We start from the raw sequence: 26,258 nt of genomic DNA on the forward strand, positions 1-26,258 counted from the left end.
GAAAGTAATTTTTTCTGAAAGACGTTCTTGCCATAACAGAACATCAAAATTTTTCAAAGCCAACTTTTCATGAGACCTATGTTACCTTATTAAAACAGTCACAAAACAGCCAAATCCTGCCAAAGTCAACATTACCGGAGGTCATTGTTACCTGATTCATGTAAGACATTTAAATAAATAAAGGTGTGTAATGTTTTGAGGACTGTTGTTTGATTGTTTTGGCGAAAATGTTGTCTGTGTTTTTTTAAGACTATGTTTCTGATTGTCGTTTTTTCTCTTTTGTTGTAATGAGTAAATTAGTTTCAATTAGCAATGTAATTACTCCTTTAAAAATAATTACACTGCTAAATAAGAATTTTGTTTTGCATTTTGTCATGCCGTGACCTTTAATAGCTTGCTATGTGGTATTTAATTTGATACCTTTTGAAGGACGTAGGGTAACCTATAGTTGCTATAATTTACGTCATTTGGTCTCTGTTTGTTGTTTCATTGGCTATCATACCACATCTTCATATTTGTATAAACAAACTATTACGTAATAAACGCTCTGTTTTATATCAATTTTTGACTTTTTAATTTTGTGCTTTCCTTTTAAACACATAATTAGTGCAATGTTTGTTATAATATCATATGTTGCGATTCCAGACCTAAACACGATGTGACATTTCTAAGCAAACAATAGTGGCATGTCTTAATATAAAGTAGAAACTAATCATTGCACCTGCTGATTCTCCTATTGAAATGACTTCTATAATATTCTCATTTGTTCAGCTTCTGATTAATGTTTGATAATAACATGCAAGCATGTAGATAAGTTCATCCTGTTGACTTTTCCGCTGTCAGGCTAATATTGACAAACGTAATTATTGTTCAATATATAGAAAATTAATGCCTGTTTTCTACCGAAAATGATATTTTGATATAGGAATAAATGAAATACTGACATTTAAGTTACATTATCATAGAACTCATATCAATAAATTTATTTAAGGACATGCGACAACCATTATTAGTAGGTTGCAATTGATTAAATGTGCATTGATGAAGTCTCGTGATATTCTCGTTACCAAGCTGACAAATTCATTGTTATATAATTATCATTGATGAATGATTCGGTTCGATAAGATTTATTATTTATTTCGATAACTCTGATTATAAAACGCAAATTGTGAAAAGCAACATCAGTTCAGGTGAGTGGTGGATACAGTAAGACAAGAAAGGGATCAATAACGCGGGGTTATTTCTTAACTGAGATTGATTGTCTCTGGTCATGTGACAAGTTTTTAATGCTGTTCTATAAATTGAATTTTTGTGTTGTTTTAGATCTTGCTGTGCTGGAATTGGTATCTGAATTTAGATGATAGTGATATGGATTAAAAATATTACGAACTATGTTTAGTACATACTAACTGTATTATGACTATTGGATAATTGTTCGTTACTTATACAATGCAGAATGAAAGTCTACTCCTGCTACTTAGCTCAGATTTTATTATTTTTATTCTATGACACTGGTAAGTTCTTAATAACATATAATTATAATGTCTACTTTTTAAAGAAAATGTGAGCCTCCAATCGAGAATTATGAAAATTATATCAGGAATATGACAGTTGTCTCACGTTTGATTTTGTTTGGTTTTATGAACTTCCCAATTTGAATTAACACTGGAATTAGATATAATTGTTTATAGTTGTTCAAATATAGATAATATTAACATTATGCTCACAAATCTGTATCGTTTTTATATTATGTGCTTCACTGTTGAACCAATATAGCGAAACACTATTTTTTTCCCTTCATGGTATGCATTTTCTTTTTTGTTCTTTTTTGTTATGATTCTTCAAAACAAAACCTTTAAAACTACATTTGATTTGTGTACTCTACCACAACTTATAGTTCTAGCTTAAAGGAAAACAATGTTTTTGAAAGTCACTTTACTACGTTGTTCCTTTATAGAACGGCTTTATTTCGAATTGTACTATTGGCAAAAATGGACTTCGATGGATTTGGAGATTTTTTATGTCCTTTTTGTTTTATAGACCTAAACGTCGTCGGTCCTTATACATCATTGGCTTTCAAATATTCGGCTTTGAGCGTTTCTGTTGAAGGTAAATCCAGAAAAGCGTTTCGAACGCATGAAATTTAGAACGTGTTGTTTGAATTTTTTGCAAGTATAAATACATTTGTATTTATTTTCTATGTTTTATTTTGTTTCGAACATCCTTGTGATTGTTGTTAGCATATTTTTCATAATTAATGATACGAAAAGATACTCAAGACAAAATGATTCAAGAGTAAGGGCCATTTGCAGAGAAGAGCTAATTGCTTATTTTGATAACGATCGTGCTATTAATTGAGTGCATGAAAAGTTAAGATTACAGAGAATAATTCAAAATTACAAAATATATTTAACAACAGAAATATAGTGAGCTTTTCGTACAGCAAAATATGATCTAATGCGACACACGCATTGTTATACAGTTATGAAGACTTGTTATGGTTCTGCTACATCCTGTCGATACTTTTATTTTGTAATTGCTCAATGTCTAGCTTTTCTATTATTGTTTAAGATGTTTAGAATAGTTAAATAGAAACGTGGAATGTTTCACAAAGACAACCACACCAAAGAGCAGAAAACAGCTAAAGGGCCTCAACGGATCTTTAGTACATCGAGAAAATTATACACCCAGAGGCCGGCTTTAGCTGGCCCTTGAACAATAATGTATACTAGTTCAGCGTAATGAACGCCATACTAAACTCAGAAACATACAAATGAACCAATTTGAAAAAAAATATTTAAAAAAAATGATTTTAACCATTTTGGAGAAGCTAAAAGAACTATTAGATCGATAATTTGTGTTATACCATAATTTTTAAAATATTTTTGGGTGCTTCGTGCTATTCTAATGAGTGGAGCCGTTTCAAGCTGATTCTTATAGTTTACCCCTATATTCTGCTGTTACAAAACAAGTTAAACTTCGCCACATTCTTTATGTACCTGTTCATTTTGACGCATGAATAATGAGACCATATCTTCTTGATTTTATACAATACATACTCCAACACACTGTTAGATATAGATCAATATTTCAAATCTTAGAACATTTTTATTGATATAATTAAGAAGTGAATTGACATTCGATAATCCTTTTTGTAATGCATCGTTAGTCAGTACTCCAATCATTAGTTGATATATATATATTCCATTTATGACAAAGGTCTAGATGTGTTTTCCCAGGATGATTCATTTTAAACAATTGAATTATGCAAACTTTTTTTTTCAAACAAAATTTGTTGATCATGCTTTGCTTATACAGTTGAATAGCTGAATTTAAATGTTAAAAGCGAATTATATTGCTTTGCTATGTAAATCCGGTGACTATGAAAATACGACGTTTAAGCTAAATGGCATTTAATGAAATGGAAACCCATAGAAACGATCACTCATTCATTAAATTTCAAGATGCTGTATGAAATTCTGTTAAAAAAATGTATGAGCAGCAGCCAAAGGCATATAAAAAAGAAGATGTGGTATGATTGCCAATGAGACAACTATCCACAAAAGACCAAAATGACACAGACATTAACAACTATAGGTCACCGTACGGCCTTCAACAATGAGCAAAGCCCATACCGCATAGTCAGCTATAAAAGGCCCCGATAGGACAATGTAAAACAATTCAAACGAGAAAACTAACGGCCTTATTTATGTAAAAAAATAAACGAAAACAAATATGTAACACATAAACAAACGACAACCACTGAATTACAGGCTCCTGACTTGGGACAGTCACATACATAAATAATGAGGCGGGGTTAAACATGTTAGCGGGATCCCAACCCTCCCCCTAACCTGGGACAGTGGTATAACAGTACACCATAAGAACGGAACTATAAAAAATCAGTTGAAAAAGGCTTAACTCATCAGATGGACAAAAATACAAGTGGACGTGGTCCGGTATGTTCACCACAAAGCAAGCACAAAGGCTCATGGTGACCAACTATTTGATTGTAATTTCGAGAGAATTGCAAATATTCAGCTTTTCAAAAATCATAATAACAATATAAACAATCATAACAGGCGAACACGAATACATTTGTTTTAAAGACAAGACATTTTAGTTTGTCATTTGAAACTGCTGCTGCAAGATGAGCACCCTATACATCTGATGATCAATGAATCAAAATAACAAGAGAAGAGCGATCAGAGCAACAATCTCACGCCATGGCTAAAATTGAAAACGACAAACAGACAAACAATAGTACACATGACACAACATGGAAAACTGCGATATCGAGTTTTATTCATATCGAGATCACTTAAACTATATCACAGATCGGTCTACAACATTTTGACACAAAATCCTGACTTCAGATTCATATTGAAATAACACAATAGTCTTCCATTCCACATCGTTGACAAATATAAGTATTTTTAAACCCATAAATCTCCTTAGCATTTGTCATTTTATCTTGAATATCACTAGCGTTTACCTCAAGGTTATCAAATATAGAACTAAGGGCATACAATACTGTGTGGCAAGTTTGACCCTGATTCTTTTCCGTTTGAACTTGAAACTCCAAAAGAGCTGGATCTCTTTTGTGCAGGTTTTAGTATATCAAAGTTCATTCAGTTTTCAATCAAAGCAAAGTCTGTATCTCCTTGATTATGATTTTACTACTAGGACTCCTGACAAAATCTTAATTTATGACCACTAACAAAAAATAAAAAGATCGAAATTACTATATATATGATGATAATGTGCCCAAAGTTTGATGAAATATTTTGATAAGTTATTCAAGAAGATAGATAATATGTCATTTATATTTTAATTTGCGAACGAATTGTCCATTAACACATCTTCCAGGCAACGAAATGAATCTTAAAAGAAAACAATAACAAGTATTCTGAAAGGTCTAACAGGTTTCTTTTGTGTCATTTGTCGTTAACTTTACACTTTATCATGATATTTAAAATGACTTTCACTAAGGTACAATTCTTATTAGACAACCCAAATACTCTGTTTATCTTTATAGAAAGAGGCGAGACTTATATAAGGTAGCACAATACAAAGATTTTTTCACTCCCAATCAGACAACTTTAAACTGATGTAATTCATTTCATCCTTCTTTATATTCTATAAATGAGGTACCAAAAGAAAGAAGAAAGATTAATCTTTCAAATTGTGATAATTTCATTATGACATAATTATTACATAATCAATTGTTATGTAATTAGTAGCAATATTGTGATGTCCACACTTGAATGAATTTAGCGTCTTTGTTCTTCATAGCATCTCAAAATATTTTATAGATTCTTGTACAACACAGATTGACCTCCAAAACTGTGTCTCAGATTTCCAAAAACATCAATAGAATAAATTTTATACCCAATTGAATTTAGTGATCTCTTATGAATTGATGTTGCAAACTTCATTAAAGATTTACGAGAGAATGAAATACAATAGGAAAAATCTGAGACACAGTTTTGGAGGTCAAACTGTGTTGTGCCAGAATCTATAAAATATTTTGGGATGCTATGAATAAAAAAGAAGCTAAATTCATTCAAGTATGGACATCACAATATAGCAACTAATTACATAACAATTAATTATGTAATAATTATGTCATAATGAAATTATCACAATTTGAAAGATTAATCATTCTTCATTCTTTTGGTACCTCATTTATAAAATTTAAAGAAGTATGAGTGGAATTACATCAGTTTAAAGTTGTCTGATTGAGGATGAAAAATCTTTGTATTGTGCTACTGTTTAATAGATAAAATATACGAGATAGCGAAAGATCAGTCTATAAAGAGTTATTAGACTGTAACACAATTGTATATAACACAAATATAAGTCACCATCGTATAAAATGCATTTCCGCTTTAATAATATACATTGCGGATTTTGAAAGTATTTATAAAATTAACTTTTCATCATCAGGCGTATGCAAAAAACCAACACACCTTTAAATAACGAACACCATGATTAAGAATAATAATACGGTTATCTGCATTCTAAATGTACGTATTTTTGCATGATTTCAAATAATTGTGTCAAACCCTTTTTGTGCTTAATTTTTTTTCTTTCTAAAGATACATTTTCTATATTCTTAATCAAAGACTTGTATAGAATAAGATGATTACATAAAAAAACCTCCGTATCAGATTTCTTTAAATTATTTTTTACTTTAAAATGTATAGTCTTCATTTCTTCATGTGTTACACAAAGTACATACATTTTTGTTATGAACTCTTTCATCATATATTTCATTTAATCACCAATTTCTTAAAACACTGTGCGTTTAATTCTGCATGGGGGCCAAATTTTACTTTGCAAACAGTAAATCTTATAAAATGACTATACAATAGATAAACATGATAAAACTGAAGTAGTGACTTGCTACAGAACAAAAACGGATAAAATACGAAAATGCACTGTCTAGTTAGCCATAACCAGTAGTACGCTCAAAGTGATGTCACATAAAAAACGAGTTCCCAAAAATTAAGAAAGAATTTAAATGAAGTTAAAGATTAGATTTTTATGAGTTATCTAACGCTTATTATTAACAGTGAAAATTACAATATTTATTAATATTAATTGTAGTAGCAACTAGACAACCAATTGTATTATCTAGCTATATCGGTGTTCCTCTGAATCAAACTGTAAACCAAGTATATAGTGTAAATTTCGTTGATCCAGACTAAAATCTATCAAATGAACTGGATGATCAATTATCTTTACCATAACACATGAATACAACAGAAAAAAATAATAAGATGTACTACAAACTACAAACGTTAAGACATCGACAAAAATCCTATGACAATAACAAATATAACATCAAAACTAAATAAATGAATTTGGGATCGAAAAGTACCATGCCACGTCTAATAGCAATGCGAATTCACAATCAGCAAAACAGTCACAATAGGGAATAAGTCACGTTCGGTAATAAATATTACATTTATCTAGTTTCAGGACAATAAGTTGTGTGTTAGTATTTCAATTGGTCTGATATTGTACCATAATGTTCATACCATAAAGTAGAAGGTTGGGATTTATTTTAAGGGTTATGGGACAAACAGTCAAGGAATTAAGGGCCAAAAAGGGACCTAAACAACATGTGTTTCTAGTCATCAGTAAAATAAAGTTTAAGTAAACACAATTAGACACTGTGGAGATATATTTCATTTAATCACCAATATCTTAAAACACTTTGCGTTTTATTCTGCATGGTATCTTGCCAATGTATTAATACAAATATATAAAAGGTGTGTATTTCAGAAACCATTATATTTGTGCTTAAGCAAATATTATAAGATATGTTTCAAAACGCAGTGCTCATTTTGTTTGCTCTATTTATACATGAAAAATCAAGTGTTCCTCTTTTAGAGGTACCGCCATCTATGAAAGATAATACCATAGACATTACGATATTGTATGTTACTGATTTAGTATTATTTAACATGAAAATCACTCTTTTATATTCAGAAACCATCCCTAGATATCTATAATAGCATAAAGATATCCAGGTGTTTCATGAAATTGAGATCAATTGACCTTTTATTGAATATAAATAACAAATAAATGTTCAGAAAAAGTCTTTATTTTAAACACTGAATTGAACCTATTCAAAATTATATCTTATGATGACTATTCATCACCATTTTTAATGAACAATAAACTCTAAAACAAGATACTATTGATTCAGAATTGTGCAATATATAGTTTGGTTAATCATCAACAATTCAATAGTATACATGTATGCAGTTTTCATATTTATTATTCTGAGCAGAACATGATCTTTTAAATTGTTAAATGTCAGAATTTCCAAAGCCTGTAGACTGTGAACAGTTCATATACGTATCGATTTTCCATTGATAATCTGAGAAAACTGTATGCCTTGTTGAATTCAGCTTTGACTTTTTTTCAAGTTATAATTTCTATACAAAATTCGTTTCATCATTGTTAAAAAAATATGTTGACATAGTTACACTGGCCTACAAAAACAACTCGAAAGAAAATCTATGTAAATGAAGCCGTAAAGCATGTCTAATTTACTTGATACACCAGAACGAAAGATTCATCTTTGCTACCAGAATGTTTCATGTTGAGGATGCAGATTCCAGAAACAAGATGTATATTTAATCATCTGTTGCATTAGAAATAAACAACTTTTACATCAGATAAAGTGATCAAGGGCTAACGAAATGATTGATAAAAAATTTACATAATTGAATTTAAATACGAAAATGTATATTTTGCACAGTTGAAAGTAGGTATTTTGACTTTTTTCTGTGGATGTTTATTGATCGGACTCAAATCAGTGTCAGTCATAAAGATCAACTTAAAATTCAATTATAGAAAATAAACAAGGAATTAACTTCATTGGTATTTCAGAAATGTACAAATCTGTGTTTCAGACATATATCTCGCTTTATGTGTTACATTTGAAATGAAATGTAAGCCCTAATAGGAGAATTCGCATTTACAGGAACTCCTTACCCCGTAAGAGCATATGAGTCCCCCATCCATTTTTTTTGCGGGTTTTTTCTTGCTAAAAATTTAGTTTTTTACATGATAGTTTGAGGAATAATTATTTATTTTGTCGTTGGTCGTTTATTGTAATGACAGTTTATCTTCGATTTATGAGTTCGAATTTTCCATAGGTATGTTTCGCTTCTTTTTTTTTAAGAATAATGTGAGTGATACTTGTAGTTACTTACACATATATAAAAAGTCAGGTTGGTTTGAGTATCCCCCAAAATACTTAACATGCAGGGGATGTAGGGGAAATAATTATAAAATCAATTTTCAACATGCCAACGCTGAGTAAAGGTATATAGTCCAATCAAACTAAGATTTAACCTCAAACTAATTGCAACAGAAAATGTTTGAGTTCTTATCTATAGCATTACGCCCTTAATATACACAGAAAAAATGTCCCATAATATCTAACTTGAGGAAAACTCAAAATCATCATTTTTAGTTTCCTATGGATACCTCCCCAAAAATGAATCTTTTTTGGTCAGTCTTTTGTTGATTTTCTTGAAATTTATGTAAAGTATGATACTTTGATAGGGTTATAAGTTTATATTTGACTAAATTATATCATCTTCTGCTAATGAAATGTACAAAAAATGTTTACCTTGACATATTGAAAAATTCAATAAATGGTCAACTAATGAATTACGAAATCTAGATTATAGCTTGATAAAAGATATGAAAACACCTTTAGAGTTGTTTGTTTTATGTGTATTTTTGTGATTTTACTTTTTACCCTAAAGACCGCTAAAAAATCAAGAATCAATACATTCTGATGAATAAAAGCGGTAAAGATATAATTTTGTGTCAATTTTTATTGATATTTCTACTTTTTTTGCAAGAGTTATCTCCCTTTTCAATGCAAATCTCCATCGGAATTTTAAATGGTGATTTTTTTAGTCTTCCTCAAAAAAGGTTTAATGGGATTTTTTCTGTGTATATTTGGGTTACAATGCTAAAGATTAAAACTTAATTACTTTCAGGTTAGGGTCAAATTTATGCTAGATTGTATGGACTAATATACTGGTCAAACATGATACAAAAAGAAGAGTCTGTTTATTCTAGCTGTACAGTAACCCAGTATGAATGTGAGATGAATATTATTCTTCAACTAATGACTATTGAATATGCGCTTCCTTCCTAAGTTAAAATCAAGATTTTGCAAGTATTTTTTTATAGAAGGACCACTACAAAAATAATGGAAGTAAACCCATGTGGTCACTTACCACTTATCCTAAGATAAAGAAATAACGCAAAAACTGTAACAACATCATGTATATAGCGCCTTATCCATGGTAACAGTCAACTATATTAGCACATATTACATACATAGTATGCTTAGTTTCTATGACAATAACGATTGTTCTATCAAGTGAAGACTGAGAATTTAAAGAAGACCACTTCAAAACATTTTTAATTAAACAAAAGAACAATTTTCTTGTTAAAAATGACAACGGTTACTATCGTGTGACGAAGATTTGTTGCATACTTTAGAAACATATAACTTTATTTTAACTGTATGATTTCTTCGTTTAATGCATTCTACTCGTGTTGATTAATGTGTACGTAAAATCACAAAAATACTGAACTCCGAGGAAAATTCAAAACGGAAGCTCACTAATCAAATGGCAATATTAAAAAAGCTCAAACGCATCAAACGAATGGATAACAACCGTCATATTCCTAACTTGGTACAGGCATTTCCTTATGTATAAAATGATTGATTAAACCTGGTTTTATAGCTAGCGTATGTCAAATGTGTATCAAAGACTCCAGAATTTCCCCTACATAACATTAAATCCACATTATCAAGGTAAACACCATGGTAAATTAAATATAAATTAATATTGATATAAGTATTATAAAACATTAATTTGGCTGTATTTTCAAATGCCAGTAAAATTAAGACCCGATCATAAAAGTCTAATAATTCATAAATTCAAACTTTTAATACCAGGAAGTACTATGACTACAAGTAGATGTAGGGTATAGTTCAATGAGGCATCAAATCATCGACACAAATACCCATAAGCCATCTAGTTTATATATTGAATTAATTTTTTAACTATTATATTGGGGAAATAATTACAAAATAAATTTTCATGTTCGTGTGGTAATTTTCGTTACAGATTCAGATTACATTTTCATTTTACACTTTCTATATCGTGACAAGAGTTGACATGATTGAATGGAATTATCTCAGGACCTCGAATCTCATATATTTTTTGAAAAATAAAAATGCTATTATACTAGGATTATTTATATCATGAAAACAATAAATATAGGTTTTGATAAATGTTAAAGTAATGTAATGCTATAAGGAAATGAAAATAACATTGCACAAATATAAGTTATTTTAACAATATTAAGCGAATCAGTACTTATTCTCAAATTTGTTTGCTTATTCTGAGATTTTGTAAGAACTGGATGTGGGATACAGTTTTTTTAACAGGTTCTTAAAGAGGATTTTTCAATCTTCTAATTAGTTTTATTGAGATCTGGAGCTGGCATGTCAGCAACTGCTAATAGTCCGTTGTTAGTTTGTGTACCAGTATCCTTTTGCTTAGTATCTTTTGTTACCTATCTTGACATCGGACTCGGACTTCTTTTAAACTGAGGTTTACACTGCGTATTGCTGTGTGTTTGTTTATTCTACATTGAATAGAGGTATAGGGGACGGTTGAGATCTCATAAAACATGTGAAGATTTTTTCACCTGTTACAAGTCAGGAGACTCTGGTCTTTATTGGTGTTGTATGGTTTGTTTTTTAAACTTTAGTTCATTTATATGTTTCGGAGTTGATAGTGACGTCCATTTTCCCTGAACTAGTAAACATTTTTGTTAAGAAGTCACCTGAGACCCGTCTTCGGGTTTTCTTCTGTTTTAAAACATTCCCCATTTCCGTTTTCAATTTTATCATATACTTCCATTCTATCTAAATGTATTTGTAATATATTTAAATTTTGATCAATTGATGTCATGACAATCCTTTAATTTTAGTTTACATCAGGATACTTTTGAAAACTGTATTTTCAGAAAAACATTAAGTACCGATCTACCAACACGTGTAAAAATCAAACTGAGCAAAACAAATGACATGCAAGTTGTTTAGTTGCCGAGTTTCATTGACGTAAACCCTCTCATTTTTAAAAAATATTTTCATGATAAAAATCCACAGGAAAATTACCGCCAAGTTTATAAATGTTGACAATGAGAGTCACATCTTGTGACATGTTACTTTTTGCACCTCCGTCATATATTTGCGTAATTAAATTTCGTAGAGAAAAATCCAATGGAACATTAACACAAAGGTTATATATATTTAAATGTTAACACTATGACAATAAGGATCACACCTTTGTGTCATATTTTTGTTGACATTTCCGTCATATATAAGCATACTAAGACTTCTTTGACGTTATACCCTAACATTGTTTTTATTTATTTTCATGACAAAAATAAAATGGAAAATTACCACTAAAATTATGAATGTTGACAATAAAGAAATGAGAACCACACCTCTGTAATGGTTTTTTCTCATTTTTTTACACTTATATCATTATCATTAAGTGAAAAATAAAATATCTTCGGGAAAATGTAGCGCCTAGATTCATAAAATAACAGATAAAGCTGTTATACTGAAATTTATTCATTAATTTAAAAACAAGAATTGCAAATTTGTGTGAATAAATGAACTTGTTTATATAGAATCTAATATCTGGTTTTATGCAAATAAATAAAAGAAGTATTATTGTTAACTAAATATTTGTTTTATCATATTTTCACGTGCATAAATCAATTTATCAATTTATTTATTTTTAATATAATATTATTATTGTTTGGTAAAAAAGTGAGGGAAATCTTTTAAGGACAAGCTAAGGCCAGCCTCCGGGTTCGTAATTTTCTAGCTGCTTTAAAGACCCACTGATGGCCTTCGGCTGTTTTATGCTATTTGACATATTCCTCATTTCCATTCTCAATTCTCAAAAAACATAAATACATGAATACATATAGCGCTATATGTGACCAAAAGGGACTTAAAACGAAGAACCGAAACAACACAAATCTGCCCATATTGGTAACCTCCATGTTCACTACAGTTAACAAGTCTTCAACAGATTTAAAATAAATATGTATTTTTTTCAAGCAGAAACTATCCTGGTTTTTGTCTACAAACTTCAGCACTTATACTCTACATTATAACATATTGTAGTGTGACATGAAATGAAAACTTTCTTGATATCTTGTATACAAGAGTTGATGCGAGTTATCAGCTTTGTCATGCTGCTTTCAATTATTTATTCATTATTGATTTGTTTTTTACTGACTTTATAAAAAGAATAACTGAAAGATATTGTTTTGCCTGTATAGAGATTTTGTACAAACTTATTAAAGTTTCAACGTATTGCATATTGTATACCAGCCATTGGGCAAAATTCCAAATTGAGAGATAATGAAATATCACAACGGTTAAAAATATTTGACGTTCGTTCCAATGGTTTCTCTCTTTTGATTCCTTATAATTGTGTAAATGTACCATATGAGACAATAGAATAAACAATAAACCGTAATTTCATTATTTTCAAAAAAGATAAACATCCAGACAAACTATATTAGATTATGTGATGAGCGTTTCCTTCCTTTTTGCTTAAAATGGCTTTATTTCTTTACACATAGTTTCGTTTACCAAAGTCAAAACACTTGTGGCTAACATGTATTTTGTGTCTTAATTTCTAGATCCTGTGTTTTTGTTTGCACGTATATTTTTTGGATAAGCCGGGTGTAGTCGGTTGTTATGGTTATTGAACACTCCAGTATTTTGATCAAACTTCTGATTCCTAATAAAGGAATGCATCCCCCTCATGCATAGCTCTGATATCTTTCATGAGTTGGCTTTCCTGTGGGATGTTGTTGTGTTTTCTCAGCTCCTCAAAGTTTGTATAAGGATTTTGATTTTTCAAATATTTGACATCGAGTGTCGATCACTGAAGAGACATTTAAAATTTCCAATTGTGCATCTTTTGTATCAGATGTGGATACTTGAAAATTCCAAAGATCTTGTAGAGTACATACAATCTAACTCTCTTTCATCTTGTAACAGTATTAAAACATTTGACTTTTCTACTCTTTACACAAGTATTCCACATTCCAAACTAAGAGACAAATTGAAAGAGTTGGTATTGCTTTGCTTCATAAAAAAGAATGGCCAACGTAGATACAAGTATCTTGTCTTAGCGAGGGATAAATCCTACTTTGTAAAAGAACACTCTGATTCAAACAAAAAATTCTCTGAAACTGATATTATCAAGATGCTTGATTTCTTGATTGACAACATATTTGTCACGTTCGGAGGACGTATTTTTCAACAGACTGTCGGCATTCCAATGAAAACAAACTGTGCCCCTCTACTAGCCGACTTGTTTCTTTATTATTATGAGGCTGTCTTCATGCAGGAACTTCTTAGGAAGAAAGATAAGAAGTTAGCAATATCCTTTAACTATACTTTCCGCTATATAGATGATGTTCTTTCACTAAATAATTCAAAATTTGGTGACTATGTGGAACGCATCTATCCCATCGAGCTAAAGATAAATGATACTACAGATACAGTTAAGTCGGCCTTATATCTTGACTTACATCTAGAAGTTGACAATGAGGGTCGGTAGAAAACAAAACTTTAAGACAAAAGAGTTGATTTCAGCTTTCCAATTGTGAATTTTCCATTTCTAAGTAGCAACATTCCAGCAGCACCTGCATACGGGGTATATATCTCCCAATTGATTCCCGTGCTTGCATTTCCTAACATGATTTTCTTGATAGAGGGTTGCTGCTCACAAGGAAGCTATTAAACCAAGAGTTCCAAATGGTGAAGTTGTAATCATCCCTTCGTAAATTTTACGGACGCCATCACGAGTTGGTTAACCGTTATGGAATAACCGTTTCACAAATGATATCGGATATGTTCCTTACGTCGTAACTACAATTCCCTTCCCTATCATGAATGTTATCACATAAGCAACACGACGGGTGCCACATGTGGAGCAGGATCTGCTTACCCTTCCGGAGCACCTGAGATCACCCCTAGTTTTTTGGTGGGGTTCGTGTTGTTTATTCTTTAGTTTTCTATGTTGTGTCGTTTGTGCTGTTGTTTGTTTGTCTTTTTCATTTTTAGCCATGGCGTTGTCAGTTTGTTTTAGATTTATGAGTTTGACTGTCCCTTTGGTATCTTTCGTCCCCCCCCTTTTGTAGCATTTTTTACCGTTAAAGTTAGACTACTTTAAGATTCACTTATATTGTTTGACGAGGCACCAATTCCAGCACGTAGGCACAACACATATATCAGTAATTGAATAATTGCTCCAGTAGCTTGATGTTATAAGATATGCTCTAACCCCTTAAAGTTTTATTTGCATGTTTATCCTTTTCCCTTTTGGTAATGATGTTGTTTGTTTTATCAGACATACGTTTCATTATTGCTCTATCGGTATCTTCTAGTTTTAAATTAAAAACGTGTGATAATAATTAAATGAGCATATGTCATTTCGTCTCTTGTGGAGAGTTATGTCATTGGCAATCTTTTTTTATATGAATTAAAGAAAAAAAATGTTCAACATTTAATGTTTCGGCAATTATTGAACATAAGTTGACTTGAAGGCCGTACAGTACCCTATAGCTGTTTACATCTTCTTCATTTGAACTCTGTCCAACAATTGTCTTACAATAATACTATATATCCTTATATTTAAATAAATAGCTATTGGATAAAAAGTTAATTTATATCTATATCTTTATTTTTCTCAACCGAAAGCTTTATTATATACAACTAGGAATTCTAAGTTGTGACTTCCGTAAGTGCTTATTATTTTTTTTAATTTGATGTTAACGTACCGATAATCTTAAAGTCATATGACACGAGTGAGTGGTGAAAAATAATGTTTATCCAATTCTTGAACCAATGCATGTATATAACATAAACTTAGTCCTCTGTGCACGAAATTCTCATTTTTTACGCAAATATATCGCTTAATCGTCATTTTGTTTCTCTCTGTCTGTAATAATTTAACAAATATGGCTGCTCATTAAATGCTGTGTTTTGAAGCCGGAGTTTACTGATTGTCACCTTATAGTAAACAAATAACAAAAAGCATGGGCAATGAGCACGTGTTTAACATGTACAATCAGATAACTGTTTATTTTAATGACCGATCCATTGCGACAATTTTTTTCGTGGAGGGTTACGCTCAGGTCACTATGCATACGGAAAATATGTCGGCGAATTGCTTCCTTGAGGAAGCAATTAAAAATAAGTAAACTTCTAAATGTGAACAAATTAACATAAGTTGTATAATGAAAACTATCCATTTAGTTATAAAAAACATATGCATATTTTTTTTTAATTTGAGGATTCTTATGACTTTAAGCAATTCCCTCAATTTCGCCTATAACTTTCATAATGTTATGCTATGCCAATCCTTTAGCTTTACTGTACAGCATGAAACTCTTACAAACTGTTTTTTTTTATTAACCCTATGCCTCGGCTACCAACACGTGCATAAAAATCAAACTGAGAAAAACAAATGACATTCTGTTGTTTACTTACAGTTTTATTGACGAAAACCCTCACATTTTAAAAATTATTTACATAAGAAAAATACATTCGAAAATTACCACCAAGGTTTTAAATATTGGTAATATAGCAATGAATTCCCACCTCTGCTATATTTGTTTTCGCACCTCCGTCATATGTTTGCGTACTAAGATTTCATTATCCTATTTAACATTACTACCAAAGTTTTACATATTTTAATGTTTACAGTAATATGGATGATACCTCTGTAATATTAATATTACATCTCAGTCTTATATATTCTTCACGGATTTGGCTATACTTTTTGGACCTTTTCGATTATAGCTCTTTTATATAAGGTTTGGATTTCAAATGCTTTGGCCACGAGCATCACTGAAGAGACATGTATTGTCGAAATGCGCACCTGGTGCAGGAAAATTGGTACCGTTAATGTTGTTACTAGTAAGTCTCCTCGACGTTTACCCTCACATTGTTTTGATCTATTTCCATGAGAAAAATCAAATAGAAAATTATCACCAAGGTTATGAATTTACATTATAGAAATAAAAATCACACACGTTATTTTTTATTCATTTTCATTTTTTAACATATATGTAATACAAATGCACAATAACACCGATAGTCATAACATAATTGATAATGCTTCATACTGAAACTATTTAATTAACTTAAGATAAGAATTGCCAATTTGTGTGTATAAATGAACTTGTTCGAATAGAATTTAATTTTTGATATTATGCAAATAAACAAAAGTAATATTAGTGCTTATTAATTAATCTTTTTTTCTTTTTTATCCATGGTGTTGTCTGCTTATTTTCGATTTATGAGTTTGGATGTCCCCCTGGTATTTTCGATCTATGAGTTTGGATGTCCCCCTTCTTCTCCTCTTCTACCTATAAGACAGGTATACTATGTTACAAATCATGTCTATACCGATGCAAATTCTTCTAGCTGGTGATACATGTTTCTTTGACGTTGTTTTCTGATATCATATTTAAATCCTGCTTACATCCTGTTCTATATTGAACAAATAACTATAGTATAAATGACAGTCACAGAAAGTTGTTAATATGAGACATAAAATAATCAACAATTATAATATCCACACTGAAAGTTTGTTTCGTATTGGTTACTTCCATTTGTTTCTGCAGTTAATAACAATCTGCAACAATTTTAAATTGAAGCAGATTTTCCACACAATTTTTTTTTCTAAACTTATTCACACTTAATAATAAAACTCTATAGTATGTATTGTGATCTGAAATGAAATTTTTCTTGATATCTAATGCAAGAGTTGCTGCGAGTCAGCAGCTTTGTCATGCTGCTTTCAATTATTTATTCATTATTGATTTGTTTTTCACTGACTGTAGAAAAAGAATAACCGATAAATATTTGTTGTTTGTTTGGAGATTTTGTGCATGCAAAATTTATTAAAGTTTCAACGTATTGCATATTGTATATACTAGCGATTGGGCAAAATTCCAAGTTGAGAGATAATGAAATATCTTAACGGTTAAAAAAATATTTGACGTTCGTTCTAATGGTTTCTCTTTTTTGATTCCTTATAATTGTGTAAATGTACCAGATGCGACAATAGAATAAACAACAAACCGTAATTTAATTATTTTCAGAAAAGATAAACATCGCAGACAAGCTATATTAGATTTGGTAGTGAACGTGTTTTTTTTTTATCGTTGAAAAGAATTTATTGGTTGCATATTATTTCATTTACCAAAGTCAAAACATCTGTAGCAAACATGGACTTCGTGTCTTAATTTCTGGACGCTGTGTTTTGTTTGTACTAATATTTTGTCGGATAGGCCGGGTGTTCTTTTTTGATATGGTTATTGCAATCTCAAGTATTTTGGACATTTAAGGGTCATTTTTGTATTACGTAACACTTCTTATTTTCAACTAAGGAATGTATCCCCTCATACAAAGCTCTGATTTCCTGTCCTGGTTTGGCTTTCCTGTGTTGTATTTTTGCTATTTAAGCTCGTCTACGTTTGGATTAGGTTTTGAATTTTCAAATGTTTTGTCATCGAGGATTGATTACTGAAGAGACATTTGAAATTGTCAAAATGTGCATATTGTATAGTTAAATTGGTACCGTTAATGTAATATTCCTTTAAAAGAGGGACGAAATATACCAAAGGGACAGTCAACTCATAAATCGAAAATAAACTGACAACGCCATGGTTAAAAATGAAAAAGACAAACAGACAAACAATAGTACACATGACACAACAAAGAAAACTAAAGAATAAACAAAACGAACCCCACCAAATGGTTTTAAGGTTCACTAATACTCCTGTACTTAAGCGTAACACATATATCGGTACTTGACTGATTGCACCAGTAACTTGATAAGATATGATTTAACCTCTTAAAGTTTTGTTTGTATCTTTGTCGTTTTTCCTTTTGGAAATGATGTTGTTTGTTTTTAGTGGACATACGTTTTTTATTACTTAATCGTTATCTTTTTGTTTTCGATTAGAAAAAAGAATGCAATGATAATTAAATGAGCAATAAAAGAATGATCAGTGTCGACATTTAATGTTTCAGCAATTCGTCAACTTAAGTTGACTAAAAGGCTGTGTAGTGCCCTATAGCTGTTTACATCCTCTCTGGTGTATAATTGTCTCATCAGTAATCATACCACATCTCCTTATTGATATAAAAAGCCATTAGTTTTTAAGGTTAAGCTTTCTACCTGTATCTTTATCTTTTACAACCAATAGCGGTATTGTATACAACTAGCAACTCTAATTTGTGACTTCCGGAAGTGCTTATTCTGTTTTTCAATTTGATGTTTACGTACCAATAATCCCTTAGCAATTTCCTTAATTTCGCCTTCAACTTTCATAATGTGAAAAGCCAATTATAAAAGTACAATTTATATTTTACTGGAAATGATAACACTTTTACAGACTACTTACAGTGTTTGTCAACATCATTCACGAATCATTCGTCAGATTTCTTTAGAGATGTCATGGATATATTGTCCGAAAAATCTCATTACGCGTCTAGACATATTTGATAATGATATCATTTGCCTAATAATGCAAATTGAATGACAGAAAATTTAAATATTTACTGTAAATGAAAATCATTTCAGAAATATTTATCTGAAATGTGCAGAAACATAACTATGTCGAATTTATTGTTTAAAAGTCCGTACATTAGTAGTTTCTTTATTATGGTTTTGTCGTTTGTATATAACTTCCAGTAATGTTTGATGTTTGTTCAGTTTTTGAATATAAAAAAAGAAGATGTGGAATGATTGCCAATGAAACAACTCTTCACAAGAGACCGAAATAACACAACAACAAACTCCCACACCCGAAGGCGTTCTTCAGCTGGCACCTAAACAAATATATATACTAGTTCAGTGATAACGGACGCCATGTTTAACTCGAAATTATACATTGTAAATATTAATTATTGATCATAACTACCTTAGATTATATAAGTAGATATAGGAAGATGTGGTGTGAGTGCCAATGAGACAACTCTCCATCCAAATAACAATTTATAAAAGTAACCCATTATAGGTCAATGCACGGCCTTCAACACGGAGCCTTGGCTTGCACCGAACAAAAAGCGGCACATTTATGTTTTCCTATTCTTATAAATCAGTTTAAAAGCCATCAGACACCTCCAAGACGAACTACTCGGTTTCTATAAAAGAAGACAACGTTTCAAGTCAGGGATATGACAGTTGCTACCATTCGTTTGATGTGTTTGAGCTTTTGATTTTATCATTTGATAAGGGACTTTCAGTTTTGAATATTTCTCGGCGTTCGGTATTTTTGTGATTTTACTATTTTCTCTTTCGTCTTTCTCTTTGAAATTTACAATCTGCTCTTCAGACGACAACAAAATTTGATAAAGTGTATAAAAAATGTCACCTTAAATAACTATATTTTCCCTAACCTTTGTAGACCTTAATATACTCAATAGTTATACTATATGTATAACAGAGTATACAGGTGAAGGAATTTTGTTATGACTATATGATGCAACATATATTATAGGATATATTGCGAAAATTAAAGACGTAAAAGTTTCTTCAATCCGTGTATATTGTCGCCCAAAAATACATGGTTCAAATAAAACCCTTCTACAATTGTATGATAATGTATCGTCAATTCACTACTTCATTATAGAATCACTCTAGGTAATATTCCCATCTGAAGAATTGATAGTTTACCAATTATTATTTTAGAATGCAAATAATGAAATTACCCACAAGCCGAACATTTCGAGTAAAAATCTTTTTACCGTAGTTTCTTTTTTATATACAACTTAATCAATTAGACATAAATTTTGCTCTTCTGATTTCCCCCGACTACTACTTTGTGAGCAGAACAAACTGACTTATAGTGTTCTGCACGCTAATAATCCCAATATGCCTCATCGTGTATGTTTGGGAAATCTCGTTTAATCTTTTATATTCAGTATTTGTATTCGAGAGAATGATTCAGTGAACAGTAATGTTATAGAATTGTGTAAATGTCTTTTGAAGCTTATTTCTTGGACGGGGGATGTGGTGGTGATAATTGTACATCTGCCTGGTCCCCAAATTTACTATACTTTTGTACATGGTTTTGTTAAAATAAATCAGGCCGGTAGGTATTCATCTACTCGAAAATAAATCTAATATATTTAATACTGACATGTAAATACTTTTCATGCGCCATTTTCTACATTTGAAAATGCCTGTACCAAGTCAGGAATATGACAGTTGTTGTCCATTGGTTTGATGTGTTTTATCATTTGATTTTGCCATTTGATTTGACTTTTAGTTTTGAATTTTCCTCAGAGTTAAGTATGTTTGTGATTTTACTTTTTAAACTATATATTCTTTGAACACTTGTTTGATTGTAGACAATACAAATTGAAAATTAAAATTCATGTTCATTGTTACAAAATATTAGTCCTAAGCAACGTCTATAGAGATACCTTCTCGAAATTTGTCAATCTTTACTAGAACTTACAGTATCGTAGATTAAATTTGTATTACTATTATGTATTTTTTTTTACCTCCTCAGTTTAATAGATATAAGAGAAAACAAATAATAATGAATTGTAAAATTCTGTATATCTTTTTGTATTTCCTTTTATGCTTGTATTGATAAATTAAACACGTAAACGATAATTTTGTATAAATATAATTGAATGAATTATTTGTTTTTGTGGTGATGGCAATCCATATTTTGGATTTTTTATAAATAAAACCTATGACTCTTTGACTTTATGTTCACTTGGTGGGTTAACTCTTTTGTTTATAATCGTATATGACCTATGTGTCTAATATGGCCTCAGACAGACATTTTAATAGATTTCAGCAAAATTTCAATGAAAAGTAAAATCACAAAAATACTGAACTCCGAGAAAAATTCAAAAAAATCAAATGGCAAATTCGAATCCTCAAACACATCAAACGAATGGATAACAACTGTCATATTCCTGACTTGGTACAGGCATTTTCTATGTAGAAAATATAAGAATGTATTTTAAAAAGAATGTTTAAAAAGAATGTTTGTTGAAGAACAAACAACCCAGGACATTGGGACTCTACATCTATTCTGAAAACCAAATTATACGTTCATACCAATAGCCTACAGCAGCTTTATTCTCATATATACAAATAAAACGTCACAGAATCATAGAAAATTAGCGGAATAAATTGATAAAACAAGAACAGACAGAAACGTTACAATTCAATTACAATTCATGTGACAAGGGTATTAAGTATGATGTGAAATCAAGCTAAGAGAATATGATTAGACACTTCCGGAATCGTCTATGATCTATACGATCCTATAATATGCTGACAAACATTTAAACTAAAGACAAATCAGCACATATTTAATTTAGTAAATTTCAACATAATGAATAATAGCATTACAAAACAGACTTGTATGCATACCTTTCATATCGTCAAAATGAAACAATGAACGCTTATATCAGACTTTTTGTGTTTCAAAGAACGCATGAAAAATCTTAAGGCTCCCTTGAATTCCAAAAATCAAAAATCTTCAAATGTCTATCAAATATCTTGCTATTCATGTTTTCATATTTAATTAATAGTGTCTTTCTATGTTGTAATATTGTGCTCTTGATTAAAAAAAAGGGTGAAGATTGGAGCCTGTTTAAACTTTTATGCACGCTGCATTTTTTTTTACACCTGTCTAATTAAGGAACCTGTTGTTCAGTGATTGTCGTTTTTTGATATGGTTCATAAGTGTTTCTGTTTTCTTATAGATAAGACCGTTGGTTTTCCTGTTTGAATGGTTTTACACTAGTCATTTTTTTGGGCCCCTAATAGCTTCGTGTGAACCAGTGCTCCGTGTTATCCTGCCATACATTCCCGTTTCTGTCTTAAAGTCAGAAACCTTGTCAGTCAGATCTTAATGGTTTCGGTACTTGAAGAATTTGGCCATCTAAATAGAGCTTTAATAGTTTCTGCTTAATTTCTCATAATATATGTACACGGGACTATTAAGATATCGTTATATTGATACGACAGATGTCAGTTGTTGAAGACTGTAAGTTGCTCTCTAGTTGTATTTTGTTGTTGGATTGTTGTCTTGTTAACACATTTCATTTCATTCATCTCATTTCTGTAAACAGATTATGTTTCGTGACAGAAATTAATCTGAACCTATTGTTTAACAAAATCATATTTAGCACAAGTACAGCTGACTTACTAAAGATAGTCCACCAATTGACGTCAGCGGAAATAAGACACGGTATTTTCATATTATTTTTGAGCTTAAAAGTAAATTTTATTTGATCATTACGAAGGTAAATGATGAAATTATTACAGATGGAGGTCATTAAAAAACACTGAAAACGGAACAGCGTTGCTTCATTAATAATTTTTATTTACATAACTTGTTAACACAATCATCCACTGCTGATGGCTTTACGGTTATTAAAAAGGTTGTTCCTAGTAATATAATGTCATGTACAATACATGATGATGATTGAAGTCACCTTTTTCCAGACCAAACCAAAAATGCTTAAGTCTGGTAATTGGAAATCAATATTTTTCATCGCAATTTCGCGAAATCTTACCTATAGAAATACTTGATACACTATTTAACGGCGCACGTTGAAAATTAAGTTACACAATTAACTTATATGACGAAGGAATATTAATACCCATATGAGTTATATATTTTCTGAAAAAAAAATTTCATACAAATGTCTTGGTACAATCTTTTTTGAAGTTAAACTGTTAAACAGTTAAAAAACTAAATAAGAAATGCGACTAGTTGAAGTAAGTTATGATATCATGCAACCTGTATGATCTGGCCCGATTGGTCATGTTACGAAGTTTCAACAACGGATTGCCATGTTAAATTATGTAATTATTTCATCAGCAGGTGAGTCTAAATTAAAAATTAAAAATGTAAAGATACAATGGACAACACAAGACAGAATCAGCACAATAGGGAAACGGACATACTGATAACAAAGTCATGCACAAGTGTAAACAGCAGACAACATTTGACATCTTCTGTCTAAAAATAACTTAACTTAAAATCATATCTGCTTTTACAACTTATCCCAAGAGGATTGGATCGGTTTAACTTTACAAATACTTTAATTATGATAAATATGGAACATTAGCCTGATGACAGGACAAGATAAATGTACATTGGATATTTCCATTCTATTCATAGACAATTTACTATCAAATGAACCCAGACTAATTAATATCCGGAACATTAGATAAACTGTGGTAGCGCCTAGGCATTATATTATATTGGTTTAATGCTAGGGAGGTGTCAAGTTTAACCTAATGGACGATACCTAACAACTTTAAACAATTATCCGGAGATCACGTAACTATTTTAAGTGTATATAAATATTAGTTGTCGCATCGAAGTATTGGTTTTAAGTAACAAATGGGACAAGCAACACCTCTGAAATCGACATTATCCTCATCTGAGATTTTGTAACAAAATTTAAGGGTTTTTGTTCAAAAGTATTCTCATGGCTACACTAAAGCCGGTACAATAGTGACAAAGATCAGTGTTTATCACGAACAGCACTTTAACAATAAAAATACAAAGAGAAAAATATGTTGTCAGTGTAAAGTATGTTTCTTCTTTGCTTGAAACGACTTGTTTGCAAATAAACAAAAGCACAACTGTCATACAAGGCTTAGCTATCTACACAACTTTAACCAATCAATTCCATCGAAAAACGCCTGTACCAAACCAGAAATATGACAACAGATTTCTTTAGCGCAACATTAACACAAATCGCCTATTGTCTTTCTTTACGCTTTTTGCACTTCAGTGTTTCTGTTGTTTCGTTTTATTCCTCTTATAGTTGATGTTTTAAGCTCAGTTTTAGTTTGTAACCCGGATTTATTTTCTCTTCATCGATTCATGACTTTCGAGCATCGTTATATTACTGTTGCCTTTATTTACATTTAATGTTCATAACCAGGTTTATACCATAAGGTAAACATATTATTTTGCTGTCATAGCTTTGTATCTGGAAAATCTTTGTCATATCTAGAGATCTTTGCTCTTTCCGCGTTTGTAACAAAACTAAATTCGATTTGTCATCTAAATTTTACTTGCAATTGGAGGCTGGCTTGTCGTAGAAACTAACCTACTCCTCTGGGTTACCAAGTTTTGTACTCCAAAAGTTTTGTGCTTGAGTTCCACCTCGACGTAGTTTCCTCTTTAATGTTAATTCAGACTACTTGTATCATTCAACTTTATATTTGTACTTTGCCTTTGAAAAGGGTACGTGAATACTGTGTAGTATCGTAATTTTAAGATATTTTTTTTATATTGTACTGTTTGCTTACACTATTTTCAGAACTAGGTCTATCATTTATGTGTTGATATGAATTATCATTGATATGGTCATATTATGAATGAACTGTTTACATTACTTTGATTTTTTTTATACTAGGGCGTTTCTATTTCAGGAAAAAATAACCTTAGCTGTATTTGGCAAAACGTTTTTCATGAAATTTTAGTCCACTACGTTCTTTATTAGGCTTTTTTAACTTTTTAGAGTCGATCTTCACTGATGAGTCTTTTGTAGACGAAACGCGCGTCTGATCAAATACAAAATTTCAATCCTTGTATTTATGATTAATTATTAACAACCACTAGGTCGATGCCACTGCTGGTGGAGATTTCCAGCCCAGCCCAGTAGTCGGCACTTCTGTGTTAACATGAATTGTCATTGATGTGGTCATATCATAAATAAATTGTTTACAAACTTTAAACTTTTAAAAATCTTTAGTCCTCAATTTTTCTGTGCATATACTGATTTTGTGTCATGGATGTGTACCCCACATCTTTTGTATTTCTATGTTACTCTATAGATTAATCCAACATATTGACTGGCAACATATTATATGTCCTTTCTTTTCAAATATTACATAGGACTTGCCATTAATATAACTTAATAATGGAATACAAATAATTGCTACTAACGTTGTACGAATTTCTGGCTAGTAGTGTAATGTTAAATTTAATTTCAAGAGCCGAAAATGTCACTTTATTGAGGAAAAAAATTGTTGCCTCTATTTTGTCCTAAAACGTCCTGTACCAAGTCATGTATACGGCAGTTGCTATCACATAGTTCGTTTCCATGTATGTCGGCGTTTATTTTTGTAGCAGTTCAGTATTTCTGTTGTTCCGTATTGCTACCACTTTTAGTTGATGCGTTTCATTTAAATCGAGTTTTGACAATTGAACAGCGGTATATCACTATTGCATTTATTTGAAATCCTTTTTAAAGTGTAATGGAGTCTTAATTAAAATGTCTCTACTATACATGTAGTTGAATGTAAATATTAGTGAAATCATCTTCAAAGGATTATAATTATATAACATCATTTAACATCGCAAACCTATTAAGCATCAAGATTAATCAAACAATCAATTGATACGTGAAACCGGGAGACAAATGATCACCAAGTAACCAAAATGAAAATTATAGAAAACTTTCTATTAATTATAAGAGACACCTAAAACCTTATTTACACAAGATTTACTTTAAAATTGTATGGTTGCTACCATTGAAAAAGAAAGTTAAGTGAATCTTTACAACACATGCAGGAAAGCAA

At 30.8% G+C, this 26,258-nt stretch overlaps 1 protein-coding gene across 2 annotated transcripts in view; it reads left to right on the top strand.

Annotated features, from left to right (window-relative positions):
- The first annotated feature begins 1,052 nt into the window (after positions 1-1,052).
- The window catches only part of LOC143045735 (UPAR/Ly6 domain-containing protein bou-like), a 53,460-nt gene continuing 28,254 nt past the window's right edge, over positions 1,053-26,258 (top strand). Inside the window, exons 1-2 of one of the 2 annotated variants that reach the window (XM_076218450.1) lie at positions 1,053-1,190; positions 1,324-1,514. In XM_076218450.1, the coding sequence (XP_076074565.1) occupies positions 1,457-1,514 (58 nt within the window). In that variant the 5' untranslated portion in view covers positions 1,053-1,190; positions 1,324-1,456. Of the gene's footprint in view, positions 1,515-26,258 lie in introns of both variants that reach the window. The other variant, XM_076218448.1, reaches the window with a different exon arrangement.

The sequence above is a fragment of the Mytilus galloprovincialis genome, chromosome 9 (assembly GCF_965363235.1).
Source record: "Mytilus galloprovincialis chromosome 9, xbMytGall1.hap1.1, whole genome shotgun sequence".
Lineage (NCBI taxonomy): Eukaryota > Metazoa > Mollusca > Bivalvia > Mytilida > Mytilidae > Mytilus > Mytilus galloprovincialis.